Source organism: Aspergillus neoniger (assembly GCF_003184625.1).
Source record: "Aspergillus neoniger CBS 115656 unplaced genomic scaffold BO87scaffold_37, whole genome shotgun sequence".
Lineage (NCBI taxonomy): Eukaryota > Fungi > Ascomycota > Eurotiomycetes > Eurotiales > Aspergillaceae > Aspergillus > Aspergillus neoniger.
The window spans coordinates 171,200-183,742 of NW_020291165.1; the positions used below are offsets into that span (position 1 = coordinate 171,200).

At 51.1% G+C, this 12,543-nt stretch overlaps 4 protein-coding genes across 4 annotated transcripts; 3 read left to right on the forward strand and 1 right to left on the reverse strand.

Annotated features, from left to right (window-relative positions):
• Nucleotides 1-282: 282 nt before the first annotated feature.
• On the forward strand, nucleotides 283-2,751 carry BO87DRAFT_379867 (D-arabinono-1,4-lactone oxidase). The gene has a single exon (XM_025624170.1). The coding sequence runs from the start codon at nucleotides 537-539 to the stop codon at nucleotides 2,274-2,276; it is 1,740 nt and encodes a 579-aa protein (XP_025475892.1). The 5' UTR covers nucleotides 283-536; the 3' UTR covers nucleotides 2,277-2,751.
• On the reverse strand, nucleotides 2,605-4,271 carry BO87DRAFT_379868 (carnitine:acyl carnitine antiporter). The gene is made up of 5 exons (XM_025624171.1): nucleotides 3,732-4,271; nucleotides 3,627-3,675; nucleotides 3,551-3,567; nucleotides 2,877-3,490; nucleotides 2,605-2,817 (listed from the first exon to the last, which is right to left on the reverse strand). Exons 1-5 carry the CDS (start codon nucleotides 3,978-3,980, stop codon nucleotides 2,769-2,771), a joined length of 978 nt encoding a protein of 325 aa, XP_025475893.1. The 5' UTR covers nucleotides 3,981-4,271; the 3' UTR covers nucleotides 2,605-2,768.
• Nucleotides 4,272-5,449: 1,178 nt separating this feature from the next.
• On the forward strand, nucleotides 5,450-8,170 carry BO87DRAFT_462290 (putative C6 finger domain protein). The gene is made up of 7 exons (XM_025629147.1): nucleotides 5,450-5,800; nucleotides 5,861-5,973; nucleotides 6,033-6,893; nucleotides 6,943-7,029; nucleotides 7,089-7,384; nucleotides 7,444-7,879; nucleotides 7,956-8,170. The coding sequence occupies exons 1-7, from the start codon at nucleotides 5,642-5,644 to the stop codon at nucleotides 8,131-8,133; spliced, it is 2,130 nt and encodes a 709-aa protein (XP_025475894.1). The 5' UTR covers nucleotides 5,450-5,641; the 3' UTR covers nucleotides 8,134-8,170.
• Nucleotides 8,171-9,213: 1,043 nt separating this feature from the next.
• Nucleotides 9,214-11,885, forward strand: BO87DRAFT_418958 (putative FAD monooxygenase). Its single transcript, XM_025626910.1, has 3 exons — nucleotides 9,214-10,337; nucleotides 10,395-10,688; nucleotides 10,751-11,885. The coding sequence occupies exons 1-3, from the start codon at nucleotides 9,684-9,686 to the stop codon at nucleotides 11,711-11,713; spliced, it is 1,911 nt and encodes a 636-aa protein (XP_025475895.1). The 5' UTR covers nucleotides 9,214-9,683; the 3' UTR covers nucleotides 11,714-11,885.
• Nucleotides 11,886-12,543: the final 658 nt, after the last annotated feature.

The following is a 12,543-nucleotide window of genomic DNA, read 5'->3' on the forward strand; positions in this document are numbered from 1 at the left end:
CATATAGTTCTGCTGGGTGGCAGCGATAGACGTACGAAGACGGTGCTCAATTGTAGTAAAAGATACCACCTTTTGTTTTTCTCGTTCATGATGCACCCTGCACCCTACTGTCTACTAAGATACTAGATAGGGTATGCAGTCCCGCCGGATAATCCGCCGTCCCGACCCGGTCCCGCATTCTGATGCCTTATGGACGCCTCAGGCAGAAGTTGCCGTTTGGTTCCGGTTCACGCCAAACTTCGCCGCTTTGCTGGAAGGTGAATTGCTAATAATCCACTTAAACTACTACTACTCTCACTGACTGTTGCTACTGACGATTCCCTACTGGCATCTCGTGCATCTCCCCTTTCCTTCATCATGCCGTGATTGATCGTATACCCGATCGTCCCTCTTCCCCTTATCGTTTCTCAAAACTAAAATTTCAACCATACGGAGAATTCTGCCCCTCTAACCGCTGATCCGACCTGTCATATCGCATATCGTGCAGATAATCAATCGTGCAGCGACGGGATCCTCCCTCCCCTCCCCCCTCCATCATGGACCCCGCCATCCTGCGTGAGGTCTCCCGTGTCGACCCTGCGGTTCCTTTTCGCGCAACCACCCATCATATCCATCATACTTGGGCGCAGACCTTCTACTCGCGTCCCGAACTTTACGTATGCCCGCAATCTATCGAGGAAATTCGGAAGCTCGTCAACCTCGCTCGCCACTGTCGCCGTCGTCTGGTCACCGTGGGGAGTGGCCACTCCCCCTCCGATCTGACCTGCACCTCCGCTTGGCTGATAAACTTGGATGATTTCAATCGCGTGTTGGAGGTTTCGCCGGAGACCGGGGTGGTGACAGTCCAGGCGGGAATTCGCTTGAGAGACTTGGGCGCACAGCTGGAGAAACATGGTTTGATGTTGTCTAACTTGGGTAGCATTGATGAACAGTCGGTCGCCGGTGTGATCTCCACCGGTACCCATGGAAGTTCTCTCCAGCATGGCTTGATCTCCGAGTGTATCCAATCACTGACTCTCATGCTGGCTAATGGGCAGCTGGTGCGGTGTAGCGCGACCAGTAACCCGTCGCTCTTCCGGGCTGCGCTGATCTCTCTGGGTGCACTTGGTATCATTGTCGAGGTCACGCTGCAGGCGGAGCCCGCGTTCAAGGTGGCCTGGCGACAGACGCGGCGCAAACTGTCGAGTGTGCTGGCCCAATGGTCATCCGGACTGTGGACATCGCATGAATTTGTCCGGGTATGGTGGATGCCCTATGAGAAGAGTGCCGTTGTCTGGCACGCCGACAAGACCGACCTGCCGCTGCGGGAACCGCCCAAGTCCTTTTATGGAGAGACACTCGGTTACCACATCTACCACAATTTGCTGGCCCTGGCCAACTATTTCCCTCGTATTCTCCCGTGGGTGGAATGGCTGGTCTTTGGTTTGCAGTATGGTTTCAAACCGGAAGCCGTCGTGACAGAGGCGGTAGAACCAGCCCGCTCAGGTCTCCTCATGAATTGTCTGTACTCGCAGTTTGTCAATGAATGGGCACTCCCACTCGAGAAGGGCCCCGAAGCTATCACTCGTCTCTCCGCCTGGTTGAATGGCGATCACGAAACAGCGCGTATCCCTTTTTCCGTCGACGGTCTGTGGGTGCATTGCCCCATTGAAGTCAGAGTCGCGGACTCTACCTACAACAAGACAACCCGTCCGTTCCTCGATCCTACCTCTTCCAGCGGCCCGACCCTGTATCTCAATGCGACGCTCTATCGCCCGTACCATCGGGATCCCCCTTGCACGGAACGGTATTACGAGGCATTTGAGTGGCTTATGCGCGAAATGGGTGCAAGACCGCATTGGGCTAAGAATTTCCGGACGACGAGGGAGGAGCTGAAATGTCTCTATGGAGATGACATGACGGAATGGTTAAAGGTCCGCCAGGACGTGGACCCCGACGGCATGTTCCTTGGTGAATGGCATTACCGAACCCTCCCCTTGCCAGGGAGTGGGGACGAGTCGAGTGCATCAGGGCCGGCCGACCTTCCGCTCCTCGAACGCGAAAAGACTCGTCAGAAGGCAAACATCCAGGGATCTGGTGACGGCGTCGAGTGGATTGGACACAAACAATGGCAAGGGAACCAGGGCCGTCAAACTGCGATGTTCGTGTCCACGCTAGACAACGAGAAGATTCATGTTTCGTCTGAGGGTACTAGTCTCAGTCCTCCCACAACAGCAACCAGCGAAGAGAGCTTCGATTTTCTGGCGGCAGGAGAGGCCAGTGTTGTCCTTCCCTGAATCTAGTGCGCGAGGGACTAATAGATTCGTAACAAGGAGGTTTGGCAAGTAGCAACAAAGTAATCGGTCGCGCCCCTTCCGCTTTTGTGGATTGTCGGTTGGAATTGCCAACTCGGTGATTTTTCGAGAGACCCTGTACTTTATTGCCTCACTGTTCCGTTATCTTGCTCTTTCTTTAAAATCACTTTTCATCCCTACATAATATCTCCGTCAATACTCCATCATACAAGTCATTTAGCAACAGCACTGATCCTGGTTCTGGACATGCAATAGCCTACTATCAGTCTACCAAGGGAAAATCCGCGACAGATTCTCTACTGATATAATATGGATTTTTAGCGCTACAGACAGCCAGAAACCGTCTAGTCTAAATGAAAAACAGAATATCCAGGCTTGCAAAATGCTTCCACAGAATGACGAAATAACGAACGCCACAATATCAAATAACCGATAGACTTACACCACCGTACCTGCAGCGCGCAAGGCATCCGTCTAGTCGAAAAGCTTTGTCATGAACTGATGGGCCAGCTCAACACCCGCACTGTTCGACATATATTAGCAACGACGGCCCTAGAACATGTCAGGGTTAGAATAACATACAAAGTAGCAGCATTGGCAGGAACGGCTCTTGCCAAAGCAGGTCCGAATCCTGGGAAGAAAGCCTTGAAGCCACCGCTGGCATAGACGGTGCGAATCGTACCGCCGATTGTGGGACGACCAGGCGCGCTCTGCAGACGAGACTTGATGGTATCGACAGGGAAGACAGGGATCCACATGGCAATACCAGCAGCACCACCGGCAGCCAGGACGGCAGGCATGGATAACTGGCCAGTGACATTTCCTTCCGCATCCTTGGGAGTCAAAGTGCGCTTAATGTACTCGTAGGCGGCGAAGTACGCAGCAGAACCAGGGCCGTCACGAGCGAGGGTCATTGCGCTACCGCGGAACACACTGCGAATACCACCCTCCTGGTATAGCTGCCGGACCACATCCAGACCGCCAGAGTACTTGGGCTTCTGACCGGGAGGCGGGGGGTTCTGACCCTGGATCTGAAGGAGCACCTTGACGCGCTCAAAGGGTGCCGTGATTAAGGTCATGGGAATGGCAGAGAAGAAACCAGCAGCTGAAATCTGGCCAATGGTGTATTGAGGGGTGTTGTTCTCTACGCGAACTTCGGACATCTTGCCGACGAGCGTTTTACCCACATCATAACCCTATCACCTGTCAGCCATCTGCGCCAAGGGGGGTTACATTTCGCAAACTCGTAGACATACCCAGAAACTGACAGCGACTGTAATACACGCGAGGTGTTAGTAGTTGCGAGGGGGGTGACAGAGAAGAGAAGCTTACACATTGGCGTAACTCCCACCAGGGGAGCAGAGACACCTGCATAAAGTCCCTATTCCGACGATCAGCAACTGCGCTCAACGCTACCTAAAAAAAAAAATAACTTACTCGAGCGAGACCCTCCCGGGCCACAGTCCTCTTCACGACATCGATAGCACCAGAGTAAACGCCCTTCTCTGCCGTCTGAAGGCGCACCTTCACCAGATCGAAAGGATGTCCGACAACAACGGCGCACACACCACCAGCAGCACCAGCAGCAAGCGAGCGGATCTGAGCAATAGTCTGATTAACGGGCTTGGGCTCCGGAACTCTGACTTCCTCTGGAATTGATTCAGCGGCGGACGGAGAAGCGGTCATGGTGGTGGCTGGCGCGGATGAGCGGGGAGAATAAGAAGCGGGGAGAAGGGAGCGGGGAGGAGTCGTGTCTGCTGTAGCAGAAGAAGCAAGAAGCGGCGACTTTAGAAAGAGGGGAGAGAAAAAAGCAGTTATGGATAGGATAGTTTACAAAGAAGTTGCGTACACGGATTAAAAGCAGAGGGGGAATTAGGGAAAAAAAGAAGGAAGCTCTCGATTGATTGTCGCGCGACGGTCACGCTCTCCATCCGGCCGACCAGCATGGCAATCCATACCCCGGACCTCGGCTCGGTACGGATCAACTTATTATCCGGGACAGGCACTTCCCCCCGGGGTTGGGGGATACGACGTAGATATGTCTGCGAAATACTAGTCTGGTACGTACCCTTAAGTAGGCTGGCCGGGCGCCCGGAACTTACTGAATGCAACAGTCTGTGTCTAACTGGAGATGGATAATGGTTGGTTCGATTTAGAGACATGCTGATTCAGAATGAGCTCGTGCACGTGATGATCTTGCAGCTGATACTGAATAATGAGCTCAAACATGTGACTAGTTACTTATCTCTGATAGGATATTTTCTGTGCACGTGATACAAGATAAGCTTACCACGGAATAAAAAGCAAATGAATGAGAAAATAAAGCATGTAGAAAGCAAGATGACGAAGAGCGGAATGAGGGTACTGACTCGCAAACAACTATTCAACCAGTTATGACATTTGTCTGAATGTGAAGCTGTAGGGAACCTTTCTAGGGGCAAAACTTCAAAGCAAGACCATAACGCCATCATTACCACTTACCAGCAGATACTCTGTGGACCCCTAGAATCCCCTATATACTCAAATACACGTGGGAGGAAGCGGGCAATACCCTTCGTTGTAAGGATTCACTTCCTTACAGATGCAACTGCATAGTTAACATCTTAGAGTATTGCGGGCTCGATCAGGTATAAGAATAAGCATTGATTGGAATGGAGTTCGATTGAGCTTAAAATGGCTCCTCTACACCAGATTGCGTCATGAATATATGCGCTTCATCCGAAAACGCTATATCTTATCAATATCAATATGAAGTAGACTAGCATTTGCGGTAATACGCAGAGTATGTACATAATAGACGGAGATCATTCTTGATTGGCCAAGTTTCACAGTCCAGAAATGATATACAGAGTACTATGACGTAAATATCACAGAAAGCTTGTACATTCATTTAAAAAAAATAAACTTAACTTCAGAAAACTGACAAAGTAAAGAAATCATCTACAGTGAGAAACCAGCCATTCTATATACAAAGTAGGTATTCTTCTCGTCTTTCTTATATCTTCGACTGGACTGAGTCACGTGAGCATAGTAATGAGGCATCCGAGGCTTAAGAGGAAGAGAACGGGCCCAGTCAGGTGACTCCGGAAAAGGGCGCCTTCTCCGGGCATCATTTTGAGTCACCGGGACTATCTGATAACTAATCGGAGATAATAAATGAGTCTATCCAGTCTTTTGCTGAAGAAATTCTTACGAGATTCCGGATCTAACAATTAATCTAACGGCAGATTGGGACTGTTGAAGCCCTTCCCAGCACGAACAGGAAGCAGAGCTAGTCGGGATCACAATGTGCGATTCCCACCACTAATTGTAGGGAGCCGTGGGCGTTATCGCGTACAATCTCAACCATGAGCAAGCGTCCTCATCAAGGGTCCCCACCACGCCCTGCATCCCAGTCCCCCGATCTGGTGGATCACACCCCTCAGGGCCTCTCGCCCGGGGATTCAGAGCAGCATCATCATGCATCCGGGCCTAGCAAAAAGCCCCGAAACTTTATAGCCACAGTGGTTGGTGCTTCCCCGTTGCCCAGTAATGTGCGCGATAGTAGTAGTAACCACTCGACCTAGGCATGTGAGAATTGCAGGCTTAAGAAGACGCGATGTGATGAATCGCGACCGAAGTGCGGCTTGTGTAAGTCGTTGAATCTCGAGTGCGTCTACAATGAGCGCAAGACCTCCAAGTAAGGCCGAGTCACTTTCACCCAGTCCCTTTCTTCAAGGTCGCTAATGCTTTGAGTAGACGGGATCATTCTCTCAGCTTGATAATGAGCACGCTGCATCGACTGGAAACCAAGTTGGAGAATGTCCCCACGACCATTTCTAAGGAAATCCATTCCCTTCGGGGTCAGATGCCCCGTAGTTTGGATGGCACGGAGACGATAGGCTCGCTCGCGCATCATTCTCGCAGCACGAGCAGCTTGGGTAGGTTGGAACGCTTGACCTCTCAGGCTCTCACGCCAGAGGCAATGAGACTGAACGAAGTGGAGCATGACGACCAACACCTGCATCCCAATCTGACGGAGGCAAACGGATTAGTCTCGATTTCATTCAGCCAGCATGGAGTGATCTCCTGGGCAGGTGCTCAGGAGATTCTTCCACAACGGTTACTTGAAGCACACGAGAAACTGGGCAAAAACTATGTGATTGACATTGAAATGAAGCGCCCTCAATTGCCCATGTACATCTGCCCTTTCCCAGCGCAGGCCGGGGACAACTGGCTGAACGCACTTCCGTTGGCCATGGTCAAAGGCCTTTCGGATGCATACTTCACTACTTTTAATCTGTTTACCCCTATAATCGACAAGAACTATTATTATGCTTTCACCCTGGGCGCGGCTATTGAGAGCAACTTTGGCTACAACATCGAGAGTTGTGTGGTTCTCAATATCATGGCGCTAGGCTGCATCGCTGTCCACGCCTATCAGGAAGGGGATTTCCCATTACTAGGGACACGCAGTGGTCGTTTCGAGCCTCCTGACTGGATGGGGGTGGTCTACGAGAACCCCCCGGGATTGCGCTTCTTCAACACTGCTCGCCAGCGCATTGGATTTCTGATGTGTGACAACAATCTCCAAAGCTGCCAATTTTACCTCTTGTCATTGTAAGGCTTTCCGCTCGAGTATTCTTGATGGAATGCTGACTTTATGAAGCATCTACTACAGTCAAATCCTTCGCCCCATGGATTCATGGGCCATGATTCATCGAGCGGCCACTTGCTGTCTGTCAATGCTCACCAAGTAAGTCATCCATGGCTATTATCGCATAACTGGTTCTCGCAAAACTGACACTAGTCCAGTCATGATGTACATTTCGATGAATGGGAAGGCGATATGAAATCTCGAGTATATTGGAACTGCCTAATGAACGAAACCATTCTTGTCCAAGAACTACACGTCCCGCCCAGCGGTCTCTCCCGACTCGAAGAATACGTCCCAATTCCGAAGTTTATCACCTTCGAAAGCGTGGGCTTTCCAGCTTCTCGCTCACTCTCATTAGAAGAGATAGACGATTCGTTCTTCCAATACCATTTCCTCGCGCAGGTCGCCCATCGAATCATCCTAACCCGTATCCGACACTCGCTCTACTTTCATTGTGAGTTACCCTACCCTCATCCAGTTATCTTCATCCAACTAACACTCCGTTCCTACCAGCCGACTCCGGCACATTCCCCCACCCAGCAGTCAACGCCGAACTCCGTCACCAACTAGAACAATGGCGTATCAACCTCCCCGCCGCCCTCCAATTTCCCGACCACACCACCTCTGCCCTGACCACGAATCCAAGCACCCCAATCCCACCATCTCCAGCCTCCCAGCAACACCTTCCCTTCACCCCGTCCCACCGCCACGCCCTATCCCCCGCGATCGCCGTCTCCGAAGCCATGCTTCGTGGCCGGTATATGATCGCCAACTTCCACATCGGCCGTCCATACCTCTACAAGGCGCTCCACACGCCCGGCTCCCTAACCGACAAAGATCTCGAGCAGATTCACAGTGGTTTGCTCAATGCAATGAATTGGCCTGTTGTGGGCGGCATCTTCCAACGCATGAAGAGTTGTATCCCGATTAAATTCGCATTTTGTTCTCAGTAAGTCAACAACCAACCCCCACCTCCAATTTCCCCTCCCGTAAGATGTTGTTACGTGCTTACCAGGTTTCTGTAGATTCTTCGGCCAAATCCTCCTCTTCTACTGTATATCTCACTCCTCGGACAGACGGTTACAGGAGACTTTGCCGGCGGGATGGGAGCAATGGAACCAGGAGATGATGCAATTTTTGGAGGACTGTGCGCAGAACAGTCCAGCCGTGGCGAAGGACTTGGAGTTGTTGCGGTTACTGTAATTTTAAGCACTATGTGTATGTATGGTGTTGATGTATGTATGTATGTCTATGTGTCTATGAATGAATCCAACAAATAACATACGAGGTCAACATAGCTTGATATGACTCGAAGATTACAGGCATCGCTGCCCTACTTACTGCACTGGGAACTAGCTAAATTCCTGGAGGGGATCCTGGGACTGTGGGCTGCTGTACAATCATAAAGTCATTCAGTACTAGTAGTAGTAGTAGTAGTAGTAGTAGTAGTAAGAAATAGATTGATATCCCAGACGAACTGCAACTTGCATATATATATATACATATATATAATCGGTCCTCAATAAAGGTGTGAAAATCGCCATTACAAAGTAGAGAATAGTATCTCCAGCAATCTCAACATATCTACCCGCTCTTTGTAGTGGAATAAATTCTCAATTAGATGTGCCTTCGGTCATGATCTCTTCCTTCCCCAGACTTCCCCATAGACCACATTAAGTGAGCGCCACGTGACTAACAAGCAAAACAGAACAAACAAAGCACGTGATCTAAAGAGCCACTCGCCGTCATAGGAATAGTAATAATGACGATGTGACGCAAATTGCCTCTTTGAACGTTTTATTCATCTGAACTCCACGAGCGTTCATTGGGTGCTTGGGAAATTGCAATATGCGTCGACTGGCAGGTATATATTTATGCAACTAATTCATTTAGCCACTTTTAACCTAACATGGAAGTTATTGTATAACTAGCTGAGTAGGAGTAGAGTAATTTGTTAGTAAGTCCACTCGAGTTACCATAAACGTAATTCCTATGGCTAATCGGCATCATACAGCCGAGTCAGTGACTGTTGCCTCAAGGTGTAGAGAGTGTAGCAAATGACATGAAAATGGCCGGGAAACCCGGGATCGGAAGATTGACCGGGAGACCGACGGCCAGCCACGTGACTCCCACCAATCCCACCTGCCGAGCTGCTTAGCCGCAGAGCGTCCCAAGTTCATCCCAAGTCAGTCCGGGGGCTCGGATCGAGCAACGGCAGTCTGCCTGAGCCAATCAGCATCCTCCCAGCGCCTCCCAAGTCCCCGCAGCCCCGGTGGATCTCCCCCAGCATTGGTTACCCACGGCCCTTCTTTGGCCATCTTTGGCCATTTCTGGCCATTACTGTGCCCCCCTGCAGCGCTGACACCGCGGGTTTTTCAGCCCTCTCTGTGCTTCCTGCTCGTCCCCACGCTCTATTATGCTGTTCTCCCCCCCAAACTCTCCACGATCCAGCCGACTATGAATGCCGTTGTGGTTCCCCGATGTCTGTCTCCCCGTGTGCCTTCGGGCCACCACCCCAGTTCACCATATGGTATTTATATCGCCTTTCCCCCTTCCCTTTCATCATGAAGGTTTCTCTTTCCAGATCAGCTTCATCTCTCTCTATTTGTCTGCTTTCTTCTCCCACCTTTGGGTGATGTTTTAATCGGTCTCTTTCTTGTGAATGTACCCCATCCCCACTCTGTATCTATTGACTTTCCCACTCCACCACTACCCCGAAGCTTGACCCGCTCTCTCGCCTGCACACTGCCGCCATGGCCCCTTCACAACAAGAGAAGTATGACATTGTCATCGTGGGCGCTGGCCCGGTTGGCATTGTCTTGTCGCTTTGCATGTCCCGCTGGGGCTACAAGGTGAAGCACATTGACAACCGTCCGGTGCCCACCGCCACCGGCCGTGCCGATGGTATTCAGCCCCGTTCAACGGAAATCCTTCGCAACCTGGGCCTGAAGCGCCAAATCATGGCCTTCAAGCCCGCTAAGGTGTATGATGTTGCTTTCTGGGATCCTCTCCCGGGCGGACAAGGTATCCACCGTACTGGCAGTTGGCCCAGCTGCCCCCGCTTTATCGACACAAGATACCCCTTCACTACCCTGGTTCACCAGGGTAAGATCGAGCGCGTCTTCTTGGATGAGATCGAGAAGGCCGGTACCACTGTCGAGAGGCCGTGGACCATCGTCGGTTTCAAGAATGATGGCTTGGACGAGACCTACCCCGTCGAAGTCCAGCTCAAGAGCATTGACACCAACGTGATCGAGACTGTTCGCACCAAGTATCTGTTCAGCGGTGAAGGTGCTCGCAGTTTCATCAGACAGCAGCTTGGTATTCAGATCCAGTACAAGGATCCCATCTCCTATGTCTGGGGTGTCATGGATGGTGTCGTGAGGACCAACTTCCCTGATATTGAGGTAAGCAAATTCAGAACTCGATCACGATGAGAACAGCCGCTAATCATCTGCCAACAGACCAAGTGCACTATCCACTCTGATGCCGGTTCCATCATGGTTATTCCCCGTGAGGACAACATGGTCCGTCTGTATGTCCAGATCGCTTCGTCGGACGACCCCGACTTCGACCCTAGAAAGACAGCAACCGCCGAGGATGTTCAGGCCACCGCTCGGAAGATTCTTCAGCCGTACTGGGTGGAATGGGATCGCGTCGAGTGGTACTCCGTCTACCCGATCGGTCAGGGTATCTCCGAGAAGTACACTCTCGATGAGCGTGTGTTCATGGGTGGTGATGCTTGCCACACTCACAGTGTAAGTGTGCCCGTCTTCAAAATATCTTCCAAGTTAAATATGCATGCTAACAAACGCTGTAGCCCAAGGCTGGTCAGGGAATGAACACTGCTTTCCACGATGCTTTGAACATGGCGTGGAAGCTCCACGCCGTTGAGTCTGGTTTGGCTAAGCGCTCCATCCTCAGCACCTACGAGACTGAGCGCAAGGATATCGCCGAGACTCTGCTGAGCTTCGACAACAAATACGCCGCCTTGTTCTCCAAGCGTCGCCCTACCGCCGGCGAGGTCGGCGAGGCCAGCCACACTACTGCTGCGGCTGGCGGCGAGGAAGACGAATTCGTCAAGACCTTCAAGTCCTCTTGTGAATTCACTAGTGGCTACGGTGTTGCCTACAAGCCTAATGTGTTCACCTGGGACGCTAGCCACCCCGCGCAATCCCCGCTGTTCGACGTCCCCGGTGTCCGCCTGACCCCTGGTCGCGCGTTCACACCCACCACCGTCACCCGGTTGGCAGACTCCAACCACGTGCACCTGGAACAAGAGATTCCTGCCAACGGTGCGTTCCGGATCTTCATCTTTGCCGGTAAGCAGGACAAGACCAGCAAGGCGATCACCGATCTTGCTGCCAACCTCGAGAAGGAACGCTCGTTCCTTTCCGTGTACCGCCGCGCCGACATTGCCGACGTGTCGTTCTTCGAAAACCACCTGCCTCACTCCAAGCTGTTCTCCATCTGCCTGGTCTACGCTGGCGAGAAGAACCAGATCGACGTGGACTCCATTCCCAAGATCCTCCGCGACTACCACCACCACCTCTACGCCGACAACATCCCCGACGTGCGCGTTCCCCAGGCCACCTACGCCGCTCACGAGAAGCTGGGCTTCGACGTGGAGAAGGGTGGTGTTGTTGTCACTCGCCCGGACAGCCACGTCGCCTGTACCGTTCAGCTGTCCGAGGGCAGCGGCACCGTGGACGCCCTCAATGCCTTCTTCGGCTCGTTCACAACGAAGCCTCTAGGCCAGGACTCCCAGCACAGCCGTCTGTAAATGACCACCACGCAAACCACATTTTTTGTCTTGTAAAAATTATTTCCCCTCGACATGAGGGTGGATTTTGTACATAGTCTCTTACTACATTTTTGGTTTCTAGCTTCGTTCAGCCTGAACTGATTATGAACCGGCATGGTTGGAGTTGATTTTGTCTCTAAAGGAATTCAATCCAAATTTCTGATATAATGGCCTCCAGTATTGTAGCATTCGCAAACCGAGGAGCAAGCTACTTTCTACTGCAAGAGGTGACCCAACTTCTTAGTACTCGAATCACTAGTACCAATTTCGGTTTACCTACTTTATGCATAATCACTATTTACTTATTCAAGATTCGATAGCCGGCAAGCCGGATCAAACCTTTTCTTCTTCACACCGGTCACCTAAGTCGGTAATCCGGGTGGGGAGCTTGCTTTGCCGATCCGAGCATTGCCATATTTGGTTGTTGATCTGGACTTCTTAGCCGATGGTCCTTCAATTGCCAATTCGCTTCTAGCCCCGTGTCGTGGCCCCAATGAGAGCCCGGTAAATAGACTGCATCATCGTGGAGGGAAAATAGCCACCAAAAATGGCAGACTATAATTCCGCGGAGAGTCAAGTTCTCAGAGTAGATGTATATAATCATATTAATGGGTGGTGGGATTCTGTTTAATAATGTAGCGTGAGTAGTGCATACTAGTCAGTCAGGGGTTGTTACATTCATGTTCAATGTAGTACTAAATACTTGTATACTAGTAGTATAGAAATGTATTTTCTCGGATTGCAAAACAAACCAATCCCCAGTTATATATACATTTAGTCCAAACTTCATCCGCCCTTATAATAGTACT

Excerpts from the sequence above, each read along its gene's own strand:
- BO87DRAFT_462290 (XM_025629147.1), top strand. The coding sequence starts at position 5,642 with ATGAGCAAGCGTCCTCATCAAGGGTCCCCACCACGCCCTGCATCCCAG. Across the intron at positions 7,385-7,443 it reads ACACTCGCTCTACTTTCATT|CCGACTCCGGCACATTCCCC; the intron begins GTGAGTTACCCT and ends CGTTCCTACCAG. Across the intron at positions 7,880-7,955 it reads AAATTCGCATTTTGTTCTCA|ATTCTTCGGCCAAATCCTCC; the intron begins GTAAGTCAACAA and ends AGGTTTCTGTAG.
- BO87DRAFT_418958 (XM_025626910.1), top strand. The coding sequence starts at position 9,684 with ATGGCCCCTTCACAACAAGAGAAGTATGACATTGTCATCGTGGGCGCT. Across the intron at positions 10,338-10,394 it reads CCAACTTCCCTGATATTGAG|ACCAAGTGCACTATCCACTC; the intron begins GTAAGCAAATTC and ends ATCTGCCAACAG. Across the intron at positions 10,689-10,750 it reads ATGCTTGCCACACTCACAGT|CCCAAGGCTGGTCAGGGAAT; the intron begins GTAAGTGTGCCC and ends CAAACGCTGTAG.
- BO87DRAFT_379868 (XM_025624171.1), bottom strand. The coding sequence starts at position 3,980 with ATGACCGCTTCTCCGTCCGCCGCTGAATCAATTCCAGAGGAAGTCAGA. Across the intron at positions 3,676-3,731 it reads CCCGGGAGGGTCTCGCTCGA|GGACTTTATGCAGGTGTCTC; the intron begins GTAAGTTATTTT and ends TCGTCGGAATAG. Across the intron at positions 2,818-2,876 it reads CCTGCCAATGCTGCTACTTT|TGCGGGTGTTGAGCTGGCCC; the intron begins GTATGTTATTCT and ends TATGTCGAACAG.
- BO87DRAFT_379867 (XM_025624170.1), top strand. The coding sequence starts at position 537 with ATGGACCCCGCCATCCTGCGTGAGGTCTCCCGTGTCGACCCTGCGGTT.